The sequence below is a fragment of the Mytilus galloprovincialis genome, chromosome 7 (genome assembly GCF_965363235.1).
Source record: "Mytilus galloprovincialis chromosome 7, xbMytGall1.hap1.1, whole genome shotgun sequence".
Lineage (NCBI taxonomy): Eukaryota > Metazoa > Mollusca > Bivalvia > Mytilida > Mytilidae > Mytilus > Mytilus galloprovincialis.
Window position 1 is genome coordinate 95,344,392 of NC_134844.1, and position 25,993 is coordinate 95,370,384.

Below are 25,993 nucleotides of genomic sequence, written 5' to 3' on the forward strand. Positions count from 1 at the left end.
TCATCATAGATACCAGGATTAAATTTTGTATGTACGCCAGACTCGCGTTTCGTTTACAAAAGACTCATCAGTAACGCTCGAATCCCAAAAAGTTAAAAAGGCCAAATAAAGTACGAATTTGAAAAGAATTGAGGAACAAAATTCCTAAAAGTTTGGCCAAATACAGCTTATGTAGTCTATTCCTGAGGTAGAACAGCCTTGATATTTAAAAAAATTTAAAGGTTTTGAAAATAGTGAGAAGACTACATGAACATTCATCAAACTAAAGGTTGTTTGATAATGACGCAACCTTTCGCTTGTAAAAAATATCTTAATTAGAAAAAGAATTGACAGATATCATTTTACCAGGCTAATCCCTAAAAAATATGTAATTCTAAATCTGATCTGTAATATAAGTGTGTGAAACTATAATACTAATGTTGGAATGTGCATCAAATATTTACAGTCAAAGAACTAGTTTTTGTTATTTTTGTTATTATTGTTTATTTCCTAGTTATATATTAACATAGCTATATTTTGTATAATGTAAATTTCATCATGGAACACTTTCTCCTCAATCAGGGGTCCATTAAGGGATGAAAATAAGTTTTAGAGGTAGAACCTCGCCCTTATCCAGTTTCTCAGCCTCATACAAAAAGTTGATATTTTCATGAAATTGACCTTATATTGTTTATTTATATTGTTTACCTCTTTTAACCCTAATCTGTCGCAGACGAAATTTTCCTATCAGTAGAAAATCATTTTCTGGAATCTTCTTTGACATGTCATAAGGTATTGTTCTACTCAATGGAGGAATAACACTTTCGTTGATATAAGTCCAAATATCACCACGTGTCTTAACCTACAAAATAATATTTAGATATAAGAAGTAAAATTTCAAACAGCATTCACTATTCAATTTTGAGTCCACAAGCTCGAAGCTCAATTTTTTGAAAATTTGAATTGGATTTTGATGGCTTGTTGAACATAAATTTATAAGTCTGCAAGCAAGTTTACAAGCCAATGAAAAGAAGAAACATAATTTTATTAGTCTGAAAGCAAGTTTACAAGCCAATGAAAAGAAGGAACATAATTTTATTAGTCTGAAAGCAAGTTTACAAGCCAATGAAAAGAAGGAACATAATTTTATAAGTCTGAAAGCAAGTTTACAAGCCAATGAAAAGAAGAAAAATAACTTTATAAGTTTGAAATCAAGTTTACAAGCCAATGAAAAGGAGGAACATAATTTTATAAGTCTGAAAGCAAGTTTACAAGCCAATGAAAAGAAGGAACATAATTTTATAAGTTTGAAAGCAAGTTTACAAGCCAATGAAAAGAAGAAAAATAATTTTTATTTAGCTTTGTATTTATACAAATACTTTAACTGCGAAATACAGATAGATGAAGGTTGTAACTAATTTTGAGACTTAACTCGTCTATACGTTGATTGATATGTATTGTGTAAATTTAGATGTTCAAACATGATACGGCATTGGAAGTTAAAGGACGCATATTTGATATGTGATTTACTTGTATAAAAGGATGGTTGAAAGGAGAGTTGTAGTTTTACCTATAATTGTTTGATAATAAATATTCTGAACAATTGAGTGCTCAGAATATTTATTATCAAACATCATAGGAAAGACTACAACTTTCATGACATCTTCGCTAACCAAGGATTGCGATCCAGTCCCCTACTCTCCAATCTTGGCAGATGAAGCCAGCATTTGAGATTTAAATGCTGCGCCAACGGTTGTGTCTTTGTGAAGCAACGAAAAAAAAAATATTGTCATTTTGCGCGAAAAAAATGCACTGAAAATCCAATTAGTTGATTAAGAACTGCTAGACTGTCATTAGATATCGTCTCATGTATGAGGGTAAAGACTTGATGCACAAACTGCATGTGGCAATTGTTTTTATTACATTGTCTACATTTTCACGTGATCACCATATAGACATTTTTATAAATAAACGGTTCTTTCAGATCTCCATTGTGTATTTGTTATCGTGCGTTGACAAATGATAAACATTCAAACAAATTTATATTTGCACATATATAGGAGCATTTAAACAAGTTTATAATTGAATATATATATATATATATATGAGCGAATCTATGTTGTTTTAAACGTTGCGTAATTGCATAACACGAAATATAAACCACGATTGGATGCTAAGAATTTAAAAAAAATATCATATAAATCGTGAAAAACATATATTTATTGTGTAATCAAAACAAAACGATGGACGGTTGCCCACTTTATAAGCCCCCTAAAATCGCCACTGATACAATATAACTCTTTCGAATACCATCTTAATATTTTATGCAAAAAGAGAAAACAGAGATACCCGCTTAATTAGTGATATGTGAGTTTGGTTGTCATGTTTATTCTCATCAATTGTTTTTTTGTCTCGTCGCAATGCAAGACCAAGAGGTGAAACCATTATCTTATGGTACCAGAATATCTAACATGGTTGCATGCATGATTAGTTAGTGCAGAGCAGTTTAAATTCTTTTCCTGACCGTCCGTCAATAAATAAATAAGTTGATGATAGTTAATATTGTAAATGAAGCTATAAGTAAACGTGCTTTACTTCTGTAATAAAAGAGGGGTGTAAGATATTAGAGGGACAGTCTAACTCATAAATTGAATTTATTGACAATTCCTTGGCTAAAAAAGAAACAGGAAAACAGACAAATAATAATACACGAGACAAAACATGGAAAAACTAAAGACTAAGGAACACGGAAGGGTTAGCAAATCCTGCTAACAGTTTGTTTTACGATGAAATTTATTTTGATTTTTTTCGACAGACAATGTATGCATGTTCACGTTGCCTACAAAAAAAAAAAAACCCGTGTCCTCTACAAAACAAAACTGGGTCTTCATTTAAAAAAAAAACATTGATTTTATCTGTGTACAAGGTTTAGTAACAAGACGGGTGATGCATTAAAAGCAGGAGAAACTTATTTGTTGGCTTATCCTGTCTCGCTCCCAATGGAGATTATTAAATTCTCATTTGTTTAAAAAAAAATTAGTTGTATCTCATTGATGGATTTATGAAATTGTTCGGTCTAATTTGACTTTTGACTTGTTTGGCTTTGTAAATATTTTGATATGAGCGTCGCTGATGACTCTTATGTAGACGAAACGCGCGTCTGGCGTACTAAATTATAATCCTAGTACCTTTGATAACTATTGACTAATGGTTTATGATTGCTCCTTTGTTCATTTCTTTCTTGTTTGTATTACTTACATGTTCTAATGTATTTTGGATAAAAATATTGTTGATATCTTGTGACTGCATGAAACATTTCTCCACTGGTCGATGGTTGTGAACAACAAATAACAACATAAATGTGAAAAACACATAAAGAATTATATCTTGGAGATTTGTCTGGATTTTTTCTTTTAAATCAAGTTCTTGTTTAGCTTTCTTTAAATCTTTTTTTGAAGCATGTCCTGGGATAAATGTTTTCGTATTACTTCTTTTCTGCAATAATGTATTGTTTTCTGGAATAAAAAGATAATTGCTTCAATAAATATCATCTAGAAGTTATTGAGTTTTTCTAGTTTTTCTATACTGATATAAGAAAAGTGTATAACTATGTCTCTATTGGTAGTTGGTAGTTTGTTAAAGTTTTCATATTTCTATTCCGTCATAAATTTTAGACGTACACAACTTTTGCAATGTATTATGATCATAGCTTCTTAATTTTACTGTAACATAGTAATCGTTTGGCTGATATTGTGTAAAGAGGATGATAACGAAGAGGATTCCGGAAATTTTATGTGTAATAAGTCACAAGTCAGAAGCCTGTAATTCAGAAGTTGTCCTTTATTTATGTGTTACATATTTGTTTTTTGTTCATTTTTTTGGAAACAAATTAGGCCGTTAGTTTTCTGGTTTGAAATGTTTTACATGTCATTTCGGGTCCTTTGTAGCTGACTATGCAGTATGGGTTTTGGAGGTTCTGTGTCACTTGACCTCTCGTGGAGAGCTGTCTCATTGGCATTCATACCAATTCAGATTCACCTCATATTCATTGAAGGTTTTTCCCCAAAAATATTCGCTTTTGGATGATTGCACAGACGAAACAAGCATTTCGAGTGAAATATATTTACAATCTTTTCCTACTGTGGACTCATCAGTATTCGTTGGATACAAATTTTCATGGGTTTCGTGGCTACAGTGGAACCATGAATTCAAATGAACAACGAATTACAAATTATAGGCTTTGCATGCACAGATTGACAAACCATGAAAATTAAATATCCACGAAAATGCAAGTTTTCCTCAATCCACGAATCCATGAATCCACAGCAATTAGAAAGCCCATTGACATCTCCGATGAAAATGAAACAACCAGAACAAAACTCAAACTTCATTTGTTACAATTAAATCCAAATATCTTATCATTCTAATCATAGGTTATACGTTTAATTAAATTTCTCAGTACTAGTAGTTTTCTATGTCAACGTACTAAACCATCCAACACATTACTCAAATCATATATGTATCTTTTTATGATATGACTCTATGTTAAGTATCTAATCTCTAGTTAGATAACAAGTGCAGAAACTGTTTTAATGCTTGTATATATGATGAGTTTACTAAGCATATAAAGAAACTGTCTGACGGACTGACTTGCTGACTCATCGTGACTTATGGCGTCATCGATAGGAGACTAATACTATTAGAAACCATAAAAAAATCAACTAAAGATTAACAAACTTACTTTCTGGTTTGTGTACAATCAAGGCTGGAGCAGAATCAATTTTGATTTCCCGTTTCAATATAAATGTGAACAACATGGCAAAAAACACAACACTGATAGGCTCCATTAAAAAGACATCATCAAAAAATGCTGTAAGAAAGGAAACCAGCCAATTCAAACTTTCATAGTAGCCATATTTTAATCCGTACAGCATAACAAAATATGACGAAACCAACGATGTCAAAATAGTTGTGGTCCATGCAATGTATATAACCCACCATGGAAACCTGAAAATAATAAGTTTGGATAAAACATACAGTGAAATCTGTGCAAACCGAATCTTGCATAAATCGAAATCTTGTCTAATCCAAACATGTTTTTAAGTCCAGTATATCAAACTTTATGAGATGTTAACTTGTTTAAACCTAACAAAATATTTGGCCCCGAAGAGGTTAAGTTTAGACAGGTTTCACTGTATGTTTTTAAGTCCAGTATATTAAACTTTATGAGATGTTAACTTGTTTAAACCTAACAAAATATTTGGCCCCGAAGAGGTTAAGTTTAGACAGGTTTCACTGTATGTTTTTAAGTCCAGTATATTAAACTTTATGAGATGTTAACTTGTTTAAACCTAACAAAATATTTGGCCCCGAAGAGGTTCAGTTTAGACAGGTTTCACTGTATGTAGTTATATCAATATACAAATATCGTTTAAGTACTGATATGAAAAGATCTCAATGCATTGATAGCAAGTATGTAGTTATTTTGATTTACAAATGTCATAAAGAAATGATACGAAAAGATCCAAAACATTATGATTATAAGAGGTATTTCGATTAACTAATATTAACTACAATACCCTTCCCGTTTCACGAAGGTGACCTACCGAATTAGACTATTTACTGGAATTTTAATAACATAAGCAACACGACGAATGCAAGATGTGGAGCAGGATCTGCTAACCCTCCCAGTTTTTGGTGGGGTTCGTGTTGCTAGGTCGAGAGTTTTCTATGTTGTGTCGTCTCTACTATAATTTGTCTGATTGTCTTTTTACTTTTAGCCATGGTATTGTCAGTTTATTTTTTATCTATAAGTTTGACTATTCCTCGGGTATCTTTAGCACCTCTTTTAAGATAACAGTATAATAACAAAAATACCGAACTCCAATTAATCATCAGAGAGTCTGTAAGAGAATTGGGAAAGATTTTGATGTATATAGAAGAATACATGGCAAAATCCATATCGTATGCTGTATCATCCCGTAAAACAAATATCAGTCCAGAGGGCCGAAGGTCCAAATGGTTGATATTGGTCAAGTGGTGATACAGCATGCGAGACGGATTTTTCCATGTTTTATTCTGTTTATCATATATTTCGATGGAATTAGATTCATATGATTTCCTCTTTTTTTAAATCATCCGAAATTATAGCTAGAAAAGAACATAATGATTTTCCTGTATTTTTCCAGCTGGCTTGTTTTTTTTATTGACTTCCTTATTTGCTTACTGTCCACATCGTAATGTCCCCTATAACCGTATTACATTCTCAATATACGTTAAAGACCATATTTTAAAATTCTTCCACTAACGATCCTATCCTAAGGGTAATACTTCAACTAAAATTAATAGTTATCAAATGAATATCATAAGATGTGGAAATGTTTAAAGTTTTATTGTTTATTTGGCGATGGTATGATTCATGATCACTTTAATTTTCTGACGAGGTGAACAGCAAGAAAAATAGTTCTTGAAAAGTTTGCTATCTATTCTCACCAAATTATATCGTAAACATTTCTACATCGTATTGTGTTTTTAGTTTTACTGGGTAATAATTTATGGAAAAATATCGATTTAGTTGAAATGATAGGATATTTTTTTTAGTGGAACTAATTTTTTTCCTGTTCAATGAAATACAGCAACTGGACGTCATATTTTATTAAACGTTGACGTCATTCGAATTATAACGTCAAGCCGGGAATGCAATACGGGTTTTGCTATACGATACGGGATATGGGATACGAGTTTAGCTATGCGATATGGGGTATACGATACAGGGTAGGTGATGCAGAGTGGAAAAAAGAACCTTTATTAGATATACAAAATTGCTGTATTTCGCATAAAATATTTGATAAAAGAAAATAACGTGTTTGCTCTTCGATATTTTAATAACTTATAGATGAGGAACAGCAGTAAAAGCCATTTTTCTTTGTTTTTTGTGTGTTGTTTGCTGCGCATGTATTGATTTGGTTTCATAGATGACTACCATCGTTTTACTACTTTATGTATAATTAACCTAGCTTTACAAATAGGCTGAGCCATCTAATGCACACCATTGTGATACAAGAAACAGATAATAAAATTAGTTAACTTACATCCATCGTTTTACTGCAACAATTTCATTATCCGTTTTATCTGATCCTTTTTCATCACTTGTCGTTTGACGGTTAACATCAATTTCCATATATCGTTCTTTATGTAGCTGTTTTGTTTTCGATCGCACAAAAAGTTCAATGATGGCAAAGTTTATAGGAAACATTATTATACTACTTTCCAAACCAATGATAAAGTCTTTCAGCGAAAATTCAAATTGAATACTGGCTACATCAGAACTAATCGTTTCGTCAGTCGGAATTCCATGAAACATTAGACAGGACAACATTGTACAAAACAATAAAGACAATGCGCATGATAATCTTTGAGCCCTCGTAAAATTACTACATGGTGGTTTTGAGATTATACTGATCCACAAATGCCCTCTACGTAAATCTTGACTTGTTCTAAGGAAAAACTGTTGCTTCAATTCGTAACCTGACTTGATTGACAAACACACTTTAGCAGTACCACTCTGAATTCCAAGCCAATTATCGTAGTAGAAATTAAATACTTTTTTAGTTTGCAAGTCTTGTATAATTATTCTTGAAAGAAACCTAAAACATAATAAACAAATTATTTTACTCCATGTACATTTTTCTTCAATCGATAATCTATAAAACACGAATGTATACTTTTTATTGAACTGATTCAGATAAGAAACAATATCAAATAAGTACTTCAAAAAACAAACAGTATGTACATCTATGTCCTTAAGTTTTATTATTGGAAATCATACCACATATTTTTTATAGAACCAAGAAACATAGGACGACAACGTCGGGCTATAAAAACTCAAATGCAAGGAAGGCAGCCAACTCACTTCTAAAAATAGAAACAAAATCTTTAAAGAAAACAAAAAATATAATAAATTTGCACTTGTTTTTAATAAAAGAGGGACGAAAGATATCAAAGGGACAGTCAAACTCATCAATCTAAAATAAACTGACAACGCCATGTCAGTAATAATGTAATAAACTGAGGTTGGTAGCAGATTGTCAGTATATATTACTTTTTAATTAATTGTTCAGATTTGGGACAATTGAAAGCTTGCTATTTTGTGAATCTGTCCTTTGTTTAAGATTCTATGTTGACGACCTCCATATTGGTTATCTGCAGTTTTCCTTTGTTCAAGTATGTATGTTAACGAGCTCATTATAGGTTATCTGTCCTTTGTTTAAGTTTATATGTTGACGACCTCATTATGGGTTATCTTTCCTTTGTTTAAGATTGTATGTTGATGACTTTGTTATGTTTTTTTTGCTATTTGATAAAGTTGTCCTTTGTGTAACTGTACATCTGTCGAGAATGATTTAGCTTTGAACCGGTATAATAAATATAAACTGTACATCTGTCGAGAATGATTTAGCTTTGTACAGGTAAAATAAATATAAACTATACATCTGTTGAGAATGATTTAGCTTTGTACAGGTAAAATAAATATAAACTGTACATCTGTCGAGAATGATTTAGCTTTGTACAGGTAAAATAAATATAAACTGTACATCTGTCAAGAATGATTCAACTTTGTACTAGTAAAATAAATATAAACTGTACATCTGTCGAGAATGATTTAACTTTGTACCGGTAAAAAAAATATAAGCTGTACATCTGTCAAGAATGATTTAACTATGTACCGGTAAAATAAATATAAACTGTAAATCTGTCAAGAATGATTTACCTTTGTACCGGTAATTAGTTATCAAGGTACCAGGATTATAATTGAGTACGCCAGACGCGTGTTTCGTCTACATAAGACTCATCAGTGACGCTCATATCAAAGTATTTATAAAGCCAAAAAAGTATAAAGTTGAAGAGCATTGTGGATCCAAAATTCCAAAAAGTTGTGCCAAATACGGCTAAGGTAATCTATGCCCGAGATAAGAAAATCCTTAGTTTTTCGAAAAACTCAAAAGTTTTGTAAACAGGAAATTTATAAAAATGACCACATTATTGATATTCATGTAAATAAATATAACCTGTACATCTGTCAAGAATGATTTACTTTTGTGCAGGTAAAATAGATATAAACTGTATCTCAGTCAAGAATGATTTAACTTTGTACCGGTAAAATAAATATAAAGTGTACATCTGTAGAGAATGATACAACTCTGTTGAGAATGATTTAACTTTGTACAGGTAAAATAAATATAAACTGTATCTCAGTGAAGAATGATTTAACTTTGTACCGGTAAAATAAATATAAAGTGTACATCTGTAGAGAATGATACAACTCTGTTGGGAATGATTTAACTTTGTACAGGTAAAATATATATAAACTGTACATCTGTAGAGAATGGTTTAACTTTTTACCGGTAAAATATAAGTAAACTGAAAAGCTGTCGAGAATAATTCAACTTTGTACCGGAAAGATGGTAATTAAATGAACTTCTTAAGAGATTTCTACATTTTACAACTGTTGAAATGAATTTAATTTTACATTTTTGCGATATAGTATATAAACTGTCCTTCTGTACAGATATACATAACAGAAAATGTATCTTTGAAAATGGCACAACATATATATATATACGGTTGTAGTAAGTTTATAGTTTATCTCTTTGTTTACAGACGATCAGCATTTTATGTAGCGTTAATTTCAATTTCGTTTTATGTTCATATTTGCAACTAAACAGTTAGCGGGCATTTTAACAATTGCACATTATGATTACTTTACGAAGGTAGCTGTTTTTTTGGAAGTCATTAAGCCACCTTTTATATCCTAAATTTATTGATTTGGAATTGCTTAAACTGTTAAACTCAAATTGCAAATACAAAATTGCTATTTTCGATGCCTCAGTTTAGATTTTAAATCATATTGATTTTTTTTTTGATAACCTTTATACGACATTTTTTCCAAACCAAGTTCTCTCATTTAGGCTAATAGTTCTATTTCAAATCATATTCTGTTAACTTTTTAATCAAATGTATAACGTTTTAATTGACATATGATATTATATCAGAATAATATTTCGAACAGAATCGAAATATTTCGAAATAAACATAACATGTGGTATGAGTACCAATGAAAAAATTCTCCATCAAAGTCATAATTAGTAAAAGTAAACCTTTATAGGTCAAAGCACAGTCTTCAACATCGAACACCGAACAGCAAGCTATGAAGGGTTTAAAAAAATGACTAGTGTAAAATAATTCAAACGGGAAACCAACGGTTAAATCTATAAAAATATATTTACACATAAGTGCATACAAACCATGATGGCGAGGAACCACTGTTGTCGTGCCATACAATTACATTCACCATGTCTCCTATATCGTAGGAAGAAGTAATTAGAAACCAGTCTTCACCACCAGATGTAAACAAAACCTGCGGTGATGAGGTCCTACTTAAACAATGCCTTGCACTTTGTCCATTGTTGCCTTTTATGTAGCACGAAACATTGGCTGTAGTTCTAGCATCATACCGCCATCCAGTGACAATGCACATAAGATACTTAAACGGGTCAGAAGGATCACTTGGAAAGGGTGTCACTATACCATCCTACAAAAAATATACTATGTAATAGATATCATGAAAAACCTATCGTGGTTCCTAAAATTGTCTCTTTGAATCACATATAACTATTAAGGTGGTACCCAACACTTTAACTAAAATTAATTTGGCTCGTTTAATTTTCTTAAAATTTTGACAAAGTATTTACTTTGACCCTTTTACAAAAATATAAAAATTTCAAAAAATTTGAACCAACCGTTTTATCAGAAAAATTACACTGGTTATATAGCAGTTTGGCAAACACTTATTTTGATCATTGAGAAGCTTAATATTCCCTTAACAACACAACGTAATTAAAACGTTTAGCTGATTTTACACAGTTATCTCCCTGTAGTGTTAGGTACCACCTTAAATCGTTATTAAACTGGACATTTGATTTCATGATTCCAATATGAAAGAGCAGGACATTGTTAAATAATGACTCTGTCTAAGGAACAGACTTCCAAATGTCCTAAAAATATCCATTCATCATTAAACTAAATATAGAGTTAAGATATTATGAACACTACAGTCTTGTTTTTGTGTCGTAGTTCTCCTCTTTTATTGAATATGTTGTACTCAGTTTCAGTTTTATTGCCGGGATTTGTTTTGACTCAGTTGATTTATAAATTTTGAACAGCGGTATACTACTGTTGCCTTTATTTTGATAATGCTGTGTTTTGCTTCATTTAACTTTAAACCTTGATAAACTGACTTCTTGCTGTGATTCTGTATGTGCCTGTCTAAAGTCAAAGGCTTGGTTTGCTATCCAGCATTTTTTTTTATTTACAGTTTCACGTCAAGACATTCGGTGGTACCCTTCATAAAACATGTTTGTGGATTGTTAGTCTACGATGGTAGCAAGTGCTAAGTAGTCTTTGCTTTAATTTGCCACTAATATAATTTATGAAAGTTTTTTTTCTTTAAGTTTATGTGAAATATGTTCTACTACTATTAATAAACAAAGTCTATAACTCCCTCTACCAATTTTGATTAAAAATGATTATAGTTATCATTTATATTTTGGTCTTTTTGCTTATGGTTTTGAACGTTCCGTATGGAAGAAACTCCATCAAAGCGTCACACAATTTCAATTATTATGCTGTAAGGTGGTACATGTACAGGGAGATAACTCTATAAAATTCAGCTGAACATTTTACTCAAGTTTTATTGTTAAGGAAATATAAAGCTTTTCAATGATCAAAATTAGTGTTTTTTAAACTGCTATATAAGCAATACTTATTTTTGATAAAGTGGTTGGTTCAACTTTTTGGAAATTTTTCTATCTTTGTCAAAGGGTCAAAGTAAATATTTTGTCAAACTTTTATGAAAATTAAATGAGCCAAACTAATATTAGTCAAGGTGTTTGTTACCACTATATTGTTAAATTTATTTACAAAAAAAAAGTAAAATCTCAAAAATACTGAACATCAAGGAAAATTCAAAACGGAAATTCCCTAATCAAATGGCGAAATTAAAAGCTCAAACACATCAAACGAAAGGATAACAACAGTCATATTCCTGACTTGGTTCAGGCATTTTCTTATGTAGAAAATGGGGGACTGAACCCGATTTTATAGCTAGCTAAACCTGTTACTTACAAAATTTGAATCCTTGCGATCAGCTTGCCTTGCCCTGTAAAGACCCAGAAAATATATCAACCAGACCAATATCACTACTGTTACTACAACTGGGTTGTCAAAGAACGTCAGAAATAGTAAAGCATCTTGAAATGGATCCACAATATTCGGTAATACGAAAACTCCTCCAGCAAAATCGGTAAGATGATCACATTCACACTCTAATGTTTCGCTTGATGAAACAGGTGAAACCTGTAAATATAAGTCGCCATAAATGATAAATGAGTATATAATGGTATGACGATTGGTACATTCCTTCAAGAAATTGTGATTTTATTAACGTTAGCATTAAAACCAACAACTGTTCTGTAACCATTTTTGGTCAATTGATGTCTGCTTTTATCATACTATTAAGGTAGCACAATAAAAGATTTTTTTACTTCCAATCCCAAACCTTTAAAATGCTGTAACTTTCTTACAACTGTATATGAATTAATAAAAAGGGAATATGGACAAAGGTAATGAATAATCCTTTAAATGAATGCAACATTTTGTTATGCAATCATAAAATGTAATCAATTATTATTCAATTAACGGTAAAATCTTGGTCAGTTCACTTGAATGCATTTCTCTCTTTCATCTCTATAGCTACACAAGAAATTTTAACGTTATCTTAAGCAACACAGCTGGAGCTTCAAAAGGGTGTCTCAAATTATCGATATCGTATTCCATTCTCTCATAAATTTGTTATTAGTGTAAACATCCTTACCACATAAAAGTAGATAATGTATGATAAGGTGTAAAACTTGATCTATACTTTCTATCCAAAATCTGAGACACCCTTTTGTGGATAATGACTCAAGGAACAACATATAATAAAATCAACCCTCTGGGGGATCCATGAAAAAGCTAATTTCAATTGAAAGTGGAAATTTATTGTAAAATTTTGTAGACACAGTTATCATTATGATTGATTACATAATTGTTGTATAATACTAACATTGCATTAATTTGAAAGAGTAATCTGTTAGCTATCCATAGATACCCCTATTATAATTTTTTAAGCATTATAACGAAAGTTACAGCATTTTAAAACTGGGGAATTGGAGGTATAAAATCTTTGTATTGTGCTGCCTTAAATCTTAATTACCCATTATGTTCCTTCTAGAAGCTAGCGTCCTGTGGTACTGATAGCGGAAACAATTTGATATTGCTGTCAAAATTATTTTCATATGGCATGTATTGATCTTTGTGTATTTAAAGTTAATGGTCATCTGTGTAAGTTTGTTTTATGAATTTCAGATTTAAGACAAATGTCTTGATATAAACAGTAGAGGTTTTTTTTTAACAAGTTCAAGATTTATTTCGTCGGCTTTTTTTTTATCAAACCAATTCAAATTGTCTGGATGATGTGTTATTCGTTGATGTTTGATTTTGTAATTTGTAACAACGTCTGTTTTTTCTGGGTTTTTCTATAAGTCGCCTGTCATTTGTTTATGTGGTTCAGTGATAATGTTTTAGATGTTTGTGATTCCTGTAATTCTGTTTGGAAAAATCCAGAAAATCACTGTTATCATTTGACTTAGCACTTATTGGAAATCACACAAGTTGTTGTCTCATCATCTCGAATACGGATTTAAAAGTTCAAACCTAAGCTATTATTTACAACTTTCCAAAAAAGAAGTAGTATAAACAAATATTTGTCAACCAACTTAGTTTCACCTCGCGAGTAGAAAAATAACGTAAATGTAAATCGTCGCGAATATGTACAACTTGGACATCTCCTTATCCTTATTCCATTTCCATTTTGCATCATTTCAGCAGCGCCTTCATACGGTATTCCATGGCTTGCATTTCCTATCATAACTACCTTTAAAGAGGGTTGCTGCTCAAAAGGAAGCTTTTAAACCAAGAGTTCAAAATGGTAAAGTTGAGATGATTATCCCTTTGTTAATTTTACAGACGCCATCACGAGTTAGTTGACCGTCATTGAATAACAGTTTCACAGATGACATCGGAAATGTTCCTTGTCATTACTCCAATTCCCTGCCCTTTTCACGAATACGACTATTTACCGGGTTTGTAATAACATGAGCAACACGCCGGGTGCAACATGTAGAGTAGAATCTGCTTACTCTTCCGGAGCACCTGAGATCACCCCTAGTTTTTTGGGGTGTTTGTGTTGCTAAGTCTTTAGTTGTCTATCTTGAATCTTGTGTACTGTGATTTGTCTGTTTGTCTGTTCCTTTTTAGCCATGAGGTTATCAGTTTATTTTAGATCTATGAGCTTGACTGCCCTTTTTGTATTTTTGACCCCTCAGTTCTAAGTCGACATACTGCCCGCGAAATTTAAAAACTCTTTGATTTAACATTTGCTCAATTGTATTGCGATTTCAAAATTTCTAGTATTTTTATAAATTTACAAATACAAATAGTTTTTTAAACGCAAGAATATATGATTTAAATTTCATAGGTCATATTTACAAACGTACAAATGAATGAAACTCTACCGAAGATATGAACTAACTTTGCTCAATATCAAAATTAGTGGCTCAAGAAAGTCTGTTATAAATATTTTTAATATCATGGTAATACAGCGAAATCAAATACACGCAATTTGTCAGCAACACCGATTTCACGAATATGATACATGCACAAAAGGTACACTTACAATATACGGTATATAAACTAAAAAATAATGGACTATCGACTAAAAACTTTGCAATTGGTGTTTAATGTGTCTGTTAGTAAAATTCAGGCAGTTGTGTTGCAAGTCTGTCATGTGTATTTTCACAAATTGGACTTCGCTAGATCAAAAGTATTGTCCTATTTATTATAACCTAGTATGTATTAGCATGATGATGTGGTATGAGTGCAAGTGAGACAACTCTCCATCTAAGTCAAAATGTGTAAAAAGTAAACATTGATAGGTATCAATACGGTCTTCAACACAGAGCCTTAGCTCACACCGAAAAGCAATTGTCAAGGGCTCCAAAATGATTTATGTAAAACAATTCAACCAGACAAACCAACGGTCTAATCTATATAAAAAACGAGAATCGAGAAACACTAATGAATAACACCAACAAACGACAACACTGACCTACGGGCTCCAGATAGATTTATGCAAATGTAGCAGGTTTAAACGTTTTAAAAAGCGCGAACCGTCATCTAAGCTGAATCAGTAGTTAAACACTACAACATGAAGACATAAAAAGATACACTGTGATATATCGATTGAAAGGCGTAACTCGATCATAAAGAAATACAAAGAATAAGCTAAGCTAACTCTCTCAGTTATCCTTAGATGATTAGAAAAATGTCACAATATAAATAAAGGTACACTTTAAAAAAAATAACCTTGGACATTATTATGCCTGCGTGGGTTACTCTGTGTGACTTTCCAGTGGGATGTTTTGATAGCTATAAAACCAGCTGCAACTCACCATTTTCTAAAGAAATGCCTGTACCAAGTCCGGATTTTGACAGTTGATTTTTAACCGGTTTTTTGTTGGTCGATAACGTTTGATTTTTTCAGTTTATAAGGACATCTCCATTGTTTGGTATTTTCGTTATACTTTTTTCCAATTTAGATCACAAATTAACTATTTCAATATTATAGTTCTTTAAAAAGACGACTCCTAAAGTAACCCCTTTTTCATTGATTGGTATTCTACATCTCTCTCTCAAAAGATAAGCATCCCCTGTTTTTATATATTAATACCTGACATCCATCTGGAATCCATTTTCCGATAGTGTTATTCCAATATCGACAATTAATGGCAGTCGAAGAAATTCTAACAGATATATTCTGACTAATATTCCCATTGCTTCTATCGTTGATGATAACTCCTATACTCCAGTATAGCGATTTCTTTTCAGGTTCTTTTAAAAATGCTATTTGTGTATTACTAATGAGTGTCCCATTTTCCGCATCTGACAAAGACACCTGTTTATGAAATTCTATTGCAATCTTTACTGACATATTATACTGTGGACCATCTGTCATAAGCTTCAACATGTAAAACATGTTCGCTGGCTGTTTCACTTTAAGACGTATGAAGTTATCTTCTTGGGAATTCAAAATAAATTCGCTGTATTTTTCGTTTCCTGTATAAAAAGAAAAATAACAATACATATTTATTAAAATATTTTTTTTTATTTATAATTGAATGAAACATTCCAAATAAAAACAGTTGCGAATGCAATATGATGGTTGTCGTTCTTCATTTAAAATATTTTTAATCAACATTTTTCTTATAACAGGTCAACAATAGCACAGTAAATAGTTATCAAAGGTACCAGGATTATAATTTAGTACGCCAGACGCGCGTTTCGTCTTCACAAGACTCATCAGGACGCTCATATCAAAGTATTTATAAAGCCAAACAAGTACAAAGTTGAAGAGCATTGAGGATCCTAAATTCCAAAAGGTTGTGCCAAATACGGCTAAGGTAATCTATGCCTGGGATAAGAAAATCCTTAGTTTTTCGAAAAATTCACAGTTTTGTAATCAGGAAATTTCTAAAAAAAAAAAAAGACCACATTATTGATATTCATATCAACACCGAAGTGTTGACTACTGGTCTGGTGATACTCTCGGGGACGAAACGTCCACCAGCAATGAAAGCAGACAAAACCAAATACATTGTTGCTGTAATACTGACACAACAACACATGTACCACACATGTACCACATATATGCGCTGCTTCAAAAACATTTTCATAGAGAAAGTGTCTTGGTGGCATGTATATCTCTTGATAATGATTCATTGAATTGATAAGTTATCATACGTCAAGCTTTGTTGACCTTATATGACGTTTCACATTGTTATTATATACAATTACTAAGTTTTAATGACGTTGATACAATGATGTATCAACTTAGATATATGATATTCATCGGCCAAGGATAAATGTCATATCTCTTGGGTTCATATATCATTGTATAAACTGAAGTCAAAATTTGTTTTATTATATTACTTCTCCAATAAGAAAATAACTGTATTGTATTTTAAGCTTGGCTATCTTAAAACGTAGATTTTACTATTGCAAATTGAGTTTACCTAGCGACGGACATTTGCTTCAGTTCAATTTAAGTGGAAGTCATTTCATGTCTAGCCTATAACTTATCTCGACTTGAGCTGAAAAATTCATACCTTAAATTGCATATAGGCATGGTAAGAGCTTACTGGTTTCAGGAAGTTTAATACTACAAAACTAATACTTCTGATCTGAACAACAGAACAAATTTGCCCTCCTATTATGATTGTTTATACTTTTTGTTATCACACAAAAAAAACTTTAACAGTTTCATACAGCGGTATACTACTGTTGCCTTTATTCTACAGTAATTCCAATACCCCAGGCTTTCTGATTTTTCTGAGCAATCACAAAATGTTTCAAGATAGAAAAAATAATATTAACCCAAGGTTCTCTTCCAACTTATTTTCCCGAGATCACAAATAACGTCAAAATTAATTGTCGCGAACATGTAAAACTTGTATCTTTCCTTATTATGCTACATCAAGTAAATTAGAAAATCGCAAAATTAAATAGGCGCAAAGTGAACAAGAAAGGTTAAAACGCAAAACAAATTCATCGCGAAAATAAGTTTGTTTACAGTATTTGTCTTTGTGCGTATTCGTATTTGTGTTTGGGCGTATTCGTATTTGTAAACCTTTATCTACTATTGTTTACAGTATTTGTGTTTGGGCGTATTTGTATTTGTAAACCTTTATCTACTATTGATTACAGTATTTGTGTTTGGACGTATTCGTATTTGTAAACCTTTATCTACTATTGTTTACAGTATTTGTGTTTGGGCGTATTCGTATTTGTAAACCTTTATCTTCTATTGTTTACAGTATTTGTGTTTGGGCGTATTCGTATTTGTAAACCTTTATCTTCTATTGTTTACAGTATTTGTGTTGTGGCGTATTCGTATTTGTAAATCTTTATCTACTATTGATTACAGTATTTGTGTTTGGGCGTATTCGTATTTGTAAACCTTTATCTACTATTGTTTACAGTATATGTGTTGTGGCGTATTCGTATTTGTAAACCTTTATCTACTATTGTTTACAGTATTTGTGTTTGGGCGTATTCGTATTTGTAAACCTTTATCTTCTATTGTTTACAGTATTTGTGTTTGGGCGTATTCGTATTTGTAAACCTTTATCTTCTATTGTTTACAGTATTTGTGTTTGGGCGTATTCGTATTTGTAAACCTTTATCTACAATTGTTTACAGTATTTGTGTTTAAGCGTATTCGTATTTGTAAACCTTTATCTACTATTGTTTACAGTATATGTGTTGTGGCGTATTCGTATTTGTAAACCTTTATCTACTATTGTTTACAGTATTTGTGTTTGGGCGTATTCGTATTTGTAAACCTTTATCTACTATTGTTTACAGTATTTGTGTTTGGGCGTATTCGTATTTGTAAACCTTTATCTACTATTGATTACAGTATTTGTGTTTGGGCGTCTTCTTATTTGTAAACCTTTATCTACTATTGTTTACAGTATTTGTGTTTGGGCGTCTTCGTATTTGTAAACCTTTATCTACTATTGTTTACAGTATTTGTGTTTGGGCGTATTCGTATTTGTAAACCTTTGTCTTCTATTGTTTACAGTATTTGTGTTTGGGCGTATTCATATTTGTAAACCTTTATCTACTATTGTTTACAGTATATGTGTTGTGGCGTATTCGTATTTGTAAACCTTTATCTACTATTGTTTACAGTATTTGTGTTTGGGCGTATTCGTATTTGTAAACCTTTATCTACTATTGTTTACAGTATATGTGTTGTGGCGTATTCGTATTTGTAAACCTTTATCTACTATTGTTTACAGTATTTGTGTTTGGGCGTCTTCGTATTTGTAAACCTTTATCTACTATTGTTTACAGTATTTGTGTTTGGGCGTATTCGTATTTGTAAACCTTTATCTACTATTGATTACAGTATTTGTGTTTGGGCGTCTTCGTATTTGTAAACCTTTATCTACTATTGTTTACAGTATTTGTGTTTGGGCGTCTTCGTATTTGTAAACCTTTATCTACTATTGTTTACAGTATTTGTGTTTGGGCGTATTCGTATTTGTAAACCTTTGTCTTCTATTGTTTACAGTATTTGTGTTTGGGCGTATTCGTATTTGTAAACCTTTATCTACTATTGTTTACAGTATTTGTGTTTGGGCGTCTTCGTATTTGTAAACCTTTATCTACTATTGTTTACAGTATTTGTGTTTGGGCGTCTTCGTATTTGTAAACCTTTATCTACTATTGTTTACAGCCCAATTCATAACAAATAAATGTTTTGAATGACACCGATATTTGGGTTTAACTCAAACAGCTACATATTGTATAATTAAGTATAAAGAAGAGTTCAGTTCCCATCCCATCATTATCATGTATCCTTTTTTCTGATGTTTATAGATTCTTACTTCCAATAGGTATGTCAATGATGATAGGCTTTGGTAATTTAGTTACACCAAGTGTTTTCTGGTTTAAATCCTTAAGAATTAGCGATATCATTGGAGAATTAATGTATGCAGATGACTTATCCCAAGATCTTGGATTCTTGTCTGAGAAAAGCATCTGTAATAGAAAAAGGAGAATTAATGTATGCAGACGACTTGTCCCAAGATCTTAGTTTCTTGTCTGAGGAAAATATTTGTAGTAGAAAAAAGGAGAATTAATGTATGCAGACGACTTGTCCCAAGATCTTAGATTCTTGTCTGAGGAAAGCATCTGTGATAGAAAAAAACGAGAATTAATGTATGCAGACGACTTGTCCAATGTTCTTGAATTCTTGTCTAAGGAAAGCATCTGTAATAGAAAAAGGAAATTATTAATTGCAGACGACTTGTCCCCAGATCTTGGATTCTTGTCTGAGAAAAGCGTGTGTAATAGAAAAAGGAAATTATTAATTGCAGACGACTTGTCCCCAGATTTTGGATTCTTGTCTGAGTAAAGCATCTGTAATAGAAAAAAGTGTCATCCCCACTGCATTGACATTTAAAAAAAATAGAAAACCCCAGCCAAATATACAATTGGAATTAACCTTGTAACCACAAACAGTATAAATCAGAAAAATTGCCCAAAAAACACATCATACATACATATTACTGTCTTGTAAACAGGGTTTCCCCTGGGTCAATTATTTTTTTCGCCACCTCTTTCGCCAAAACAATATATATTTTTCGCCACCCCCCCAACAAAAAGTGGTTTTTACAACAAAACAAAACATTTTATCACTTGAAATTTTTCCCTCGTGTAAGGTGTAGTCATTACATTGAAGTGTTGCTCTCATGCCAACCTAACCTTTTGAATAGATTTCTTCATAACGACAGTTTTCTTTTCTAGACCATCGTAAATAAGTAAAACTATGCTTGAAACATTGAAACACGTGTGTCACTGAAACGACTTTAAAGTACCCACTCAAATCAATTATCTATATCAAAGTTAAATGATAAATCAGAGACTTTTCTTGCTTTTGAAGATTTTTCGTCATAACAACAGTTTTCTTTTCTTGACTATCATTAAAAGAAGGATCGAGAGGAAGCGTGAACATTTTGCTTCAACACGTGCATCGCAAAGTGGCAAAACCTGTTTGTGACATGTGACGGGCGACATTTAACCATATCATTTCATATAATACAATCAACACCTTTATTAATTAGTCCTTTGATGTCGATAGCTATAAATGCAATCAGCTGATTATTGATTTTCTGATAAAATCTTAACGAGTTCAAGGTGAATTCCGAGTATTGTCTGATCGGGTAAAGTCCGAGAAACCCAAAAAAAGTAAATAAACAAGACGACTGAAAATAAATTGTTATATATATTTCTTTCGCCAAATTCTTTTGCCAATGACAAATTTTAATCGCCACAATTATTATTTTTTCGCAAATTGCAGTGTTTACATCTTGTACATATTACTGTCTTGTAACACCGTGTAATAGATATGTGAACCCAGTGTTTACATCTTGTTCAAGGAAACACCATTCATCTTTCCTAAATATTCAAATATGAACACCCAAATAAAAATAGAAGTGTCCTCCTTGAAGGTAGCATAGTATGTTCATGAACAGCCCTAATAGACTGTCATTAACATGAACAAGATTGTGTTTAGCATTTCATTTCAATGAGATAATTGATTTTGATAAATACTTCAACAGTACCAAATGAAAAAGAGAGTCACTGACCTTATGTTGTTAAAAAAAACAACACATATCATACTACCAGTAATTGAGTACAATTATCTGCCCTTATGAGTGCACAGTTTTAATTTGTTTTTATTTCAGGTACAGTGAAACGATAGTTTTAACCAAAGAAGTATTTTTTGCAACCTGCCTTGACAAATCTACACAAAAATATACCTGAAATTTAAATCCATTCTTACTAGCTTCTTTAAGTTGTTCTTTTATTTCTGGTGGTAGTTTGAAGGAACTAGTGACGGTTTTGTTACCAATTTTCCTGGAAGTGCTTATATCTGTTGAAGTGTTCGTTGAATTGTTCAATTTGGAAACTCCAACTACTAAATTCATGGTCTTTGTTGAGAATTCCATTGTCTTAGGTTCATCGTCTGACAGAGTTTTAAGTGCTGAATCAGCTATGATATCAACTGTGTGAAGGAGCTTCTTTGTTCTTTCGATCTAATATAGAATTATTTATATATATTTATATTACCGGTAATATGCGTGTATTGAGAAAGGTAAAGAATTAAATAAATTGAAAATAACGTCACCTTGTTGACTATGTCACATGCTGTGGTCATTGGAGGGCAATGCAAAACGTAAAAAGCAAACATTAAATTTTTCAAGGAATTAATCTTTAACTTAGAGTTTGCCATAAAATATACCAAAAAACAAATAATTTTTTAAATAGATGTTTTAAAAAGATAATGAATGTCATTCAAAGTAGTAGCATATATAAACTGTGACAACAACACGAAAGAAATATAAAGATCAAAAGACAAACAACAGTTCACAAAAAAGAGCACAAAACTAAAGACTGAGCCCAACCAAAAAAATAGGATGATTAAAGTTGCTTCGCAAGGGTGATCATTGCAAATTCGTATGAAAAAACATAAGAGTATGCATAATTGGATATAAAGCCTAAGAAAACCTGGGGTCCTACATTTTGTGACAAAAATCATTCTCTGTCAAAAGCCAGGTATTTTTCTCAAACTTTTGTCACACAAAATATTCAACCACTATAACTCGTGTATAACGACATTTCCCAATTGTCAAAATATAAATTTAAATTATCTCAAATGCTCTAAATATAAACAATAACTGTCACGAGTCCAGAAATATCGTTACACACTTGTTGCAGTTGTGGAATCTATCAGTGATTTACAGCTTTTGGTCTTCATGATGTAAAACGGCTTATAGTTTTTCTCTCTATACGTGTTATAAGCAACTTAACGAAAACATAACATAATGAACAAAAGAATTGACACACCTAAGTGATGCGTACTATTTGGTGTTGAAAAATAAGAAGGTAGGAATAATTGCTTAAAACGGAGATTTTAGAAGAAAGAAAGGTGAAAAAGTGAAAAATTGGGAAAACTTGCAAAAAAAGCGTTATTGGGGAAAAGAATATATTAACATGAAAAGAGGGGACGCGGGATTTTGGAAATGATGAAAAAAGTGAAAAATGGAGGAAAATTATTAAAAAAAAATATTTCAAAACGACCATCACCATGTCTCTTGTTGCTCTTGAATGACTAAATTGTTTTTAAACAGTTGTTTCTCAGAAAATTATGCTAAATAAGTATAAATGTGTCGTCGAGATTTAAATAACAAGACCCACTGGTCAACACATTCAAAACCGACTTCTTACATCATTTTTACATGCCAGTTATAAACATTTATTTGATTAGAAAAATATTTTCTGTTATAAAATAAATTCTAATAATTCCTGTTATATTCTTTGAACTGTGATTGTAGTCAAAACGGATAAGCAGTATGAAAAATAGAAACATAGAAATAGTTGTTTGACCTAATTTTGTATCTTAACTATTTTGACCTGAGCGTCACTGATGAGTCTTGTGTTACAAAACGCGCGTCTGGCGTATCAAATTATAAGCATGGTACCTTTGACAACTATTAATATGGTTTCAACTTGATAAAAAATGTAGAAAACAATCCTTAAAGAAGTTTCCCTATTACTGTATAATCTCATTAATGTTAGTATTGTAATGTAAAATACATTGTAAGTGATCGTTTTACCTTTTTTTCTCTCGCCTTGATTTCTGCCTCTGTTTCTTGTACTTGTGTTTCTTGTTGTTCTTCTGGACTTTCATATGGAACTTCTTGTTCAGGTTCTGTTTCTTCTACATGTATGACATCTTCAGTTTCAGATTTATCTTCCACTATAACCTTTTCTTTTACAATATGACGTTCAGGTACATGATTTAAATCCAACAGATTGGAACTCGAATCAAAAAGTGACCTGAAAATAGAAAGACGTGTTCTATTTATCAAAAAGGACAGAAAGACCGCAACCGGAATTTTAATGAAAATATTTTCTATTTTCCCCTGTTCACTTTAATGTTATACTCACTTGACCATATTTTCTACTTTCCCTGGTTTACTTTAATGTTATACTCACTTGACCATATTTTCTACTTTCCCCGGTTAACACTAATGTTATACTCACTTGACCATATTTTCTACTTTCCCCGGTTCACTTTAATGTTATACTCACTTGACCATGTTTTCTACTTTCCCTGGATCACTTTAATGTTATACTCACTTGACCATATTTTCTACTTTCTCGATTCACTTTAATGTTTTACTCACTTGACCATATTTTCTTCTTTCCCAAAATTACTTTAATGTTATACTCACTTGACCATATTTTCTACTTTCTCCGATTTACTTTGATGTTATACTCACTTGACCATATTTTCTACTTTCCTCGATTCACTTTAATGTTATACTCACTTGACCATATTTTCTATTTTCACCTGTTCAATTTAATGTTATACACACTTGACCATATTTTCTACTTTCCCAGGTTCACTTTAATGTTATACTCACTTGACCATATTTTCTACTTTCCCCGAGTCACTTTAATCATACTCAATTGACCCTATTTTCTACTTTTCTCGATTCACTTTAATGTTATACTCACTTGACCATATTTTCTTCTTTCCCAAAATTACTTTAATGTTATACTCACTTGACCATATTTTCTACTTTCTCCGATTTACTTTGATGTTATACTCACTTGACCATATTTTCTTCTTTCCTCGATTCACTTCGTTATACTCACTTGACCATATTTTTTACTTTCCCCGAGTCACTTTAATCATACTCAATAGACCATATTTTCAACTTTTCTCGATTCACTTTAATTTTATACTCACTTGATTATATTTTCTACTTTCTCGATTCACTTTAATGTTTTACTCACTTAACCATATTTTTTTACTTTCCCTGGTTCACTTTAAAGTTATACTCACTTGACCATATTTTCTACTTTCCCAGATTCACTTTAATGTTATACTCACTTCACCATATTTTCTACTTTCCCCGAGTCACTTTAATGTTATACTCACTTCACCATATATTCTACTTTCCCCGAGTCACTTTAATGTTATACTCACTTGACCATATTTTCTACTTTCCCCGAGTCACTTTAATGTTATACTCACTAGACCATATTTTCTACTTTCCCTGAGTAACTTTAATCATACTAACTTGACCATATTTTCTACTTTCCCCGAGTCACTTTAATGTTATACTCACTTGACCATATTTTCTACTTTCCCCGAGTCACTTTAATCATACTCACTTGACCATATTTTCAACTTTCCTCGATTCACTTTAATGTTATACTCACACTATATTTTCTACTTTCCCCGAGTCACTATAATGTTATACTCACTTGACCATATTTTCTACTTTCCCCGAGTCACTTTAATGTTATACTCACTTGACCATATTTTCTACTTTCCTCGATTCACTTTAATGTTATACTCACTTGACCATATTTTCTACCTTCCCTGAGTCACTTTAATCATACTAACTTGACCATATTTTCTACTTTCCCCGAGTCACTTTAATGTTATACTCACTTGACCATATTTTCTACTTTCCCCGAGTTACTTTAATGTTATACTCACTTGACCATATTTTCTACTTTCCCCGAGTCACTTTAATGTTATATTCACTTGACCATATTTTCTACTTTCCCCGTGTCACTTTAATCATACTCACTTCACCATATTTTCTACTTTTCTCGATTCACTTTAATGTTATACTCACTTGACCATATTTTCTACTTTCTCAATTCACTTTAATGTTTAACTCACTTGACCATATTTTTTCTTTCCCAAAATTACTTTAATGTTATACTCACTTGACCATATTTTCTACTTTCTCCGATTTACTTTGATGTTATACTCACTTGAACATATTTTCTACTTTCCTCGGTTCACTTTAATGTTATACTCACTTGACCATATTTTCTATTTTCCCCTGTTCAATTTAATGTTATACACACTTGACCATATTTTCTACTTTCCCAGATTCACTTTAATGGTATACTCACTTGACCATATTTTCTATTTTCCCCTGTTCAATTTAATGTTATACTCACTTGACCATATTTTCTACTTTCCCCGAGTCACTTTAATCATACTCACTTGACACTATTTTCTACTTTCCTCGATTCACTTTAATGTTATACTCACTTGACCATATTTTCTTCTTTCCCAAAATTACTTTAATGTTATACTCACTTGACCATATTTTCTACTTTCTCCGATTTACTTTGATGTTATACTCACTTGACCATATTTTCTACTGTCCTCGATTCACTTCGTTATACT

At 31.7% G+C, this 25,993-nt stretch overlaps 1 protein-coding gene across 1 annotated transcript in view; it reads right to left on the minus strand.

Annotated features, from left to right (window-relative positions):
* Positions 1-19,575: 19,575 nt before the first annotated feature.
* LOC143084333 (uncharacterized) overlaps positions 19,576-25,993 on the minus strand; it is a 118,403-nt gene continuing 111,985 nt past the window's right edge. Inside the window, exons 28-30 of the mRNA XM_076260744.1 lie at positions 23,385-23,607; positions 21,528-21,803; positions 19,576-19,743 (exon numbers count right to left, since the gene is read on the minus strand). Of these exons, the coding sequence (XP_076116859.1) occupies positions 19,576-19,743; positions 21,528-21,803; positions 23,385-23,607 (667 nt within the window). The remainder of the gene's footprint in view (positions 19,744-21,527; positions 21,804-23,384; positions 23,608-25,993) is intronic.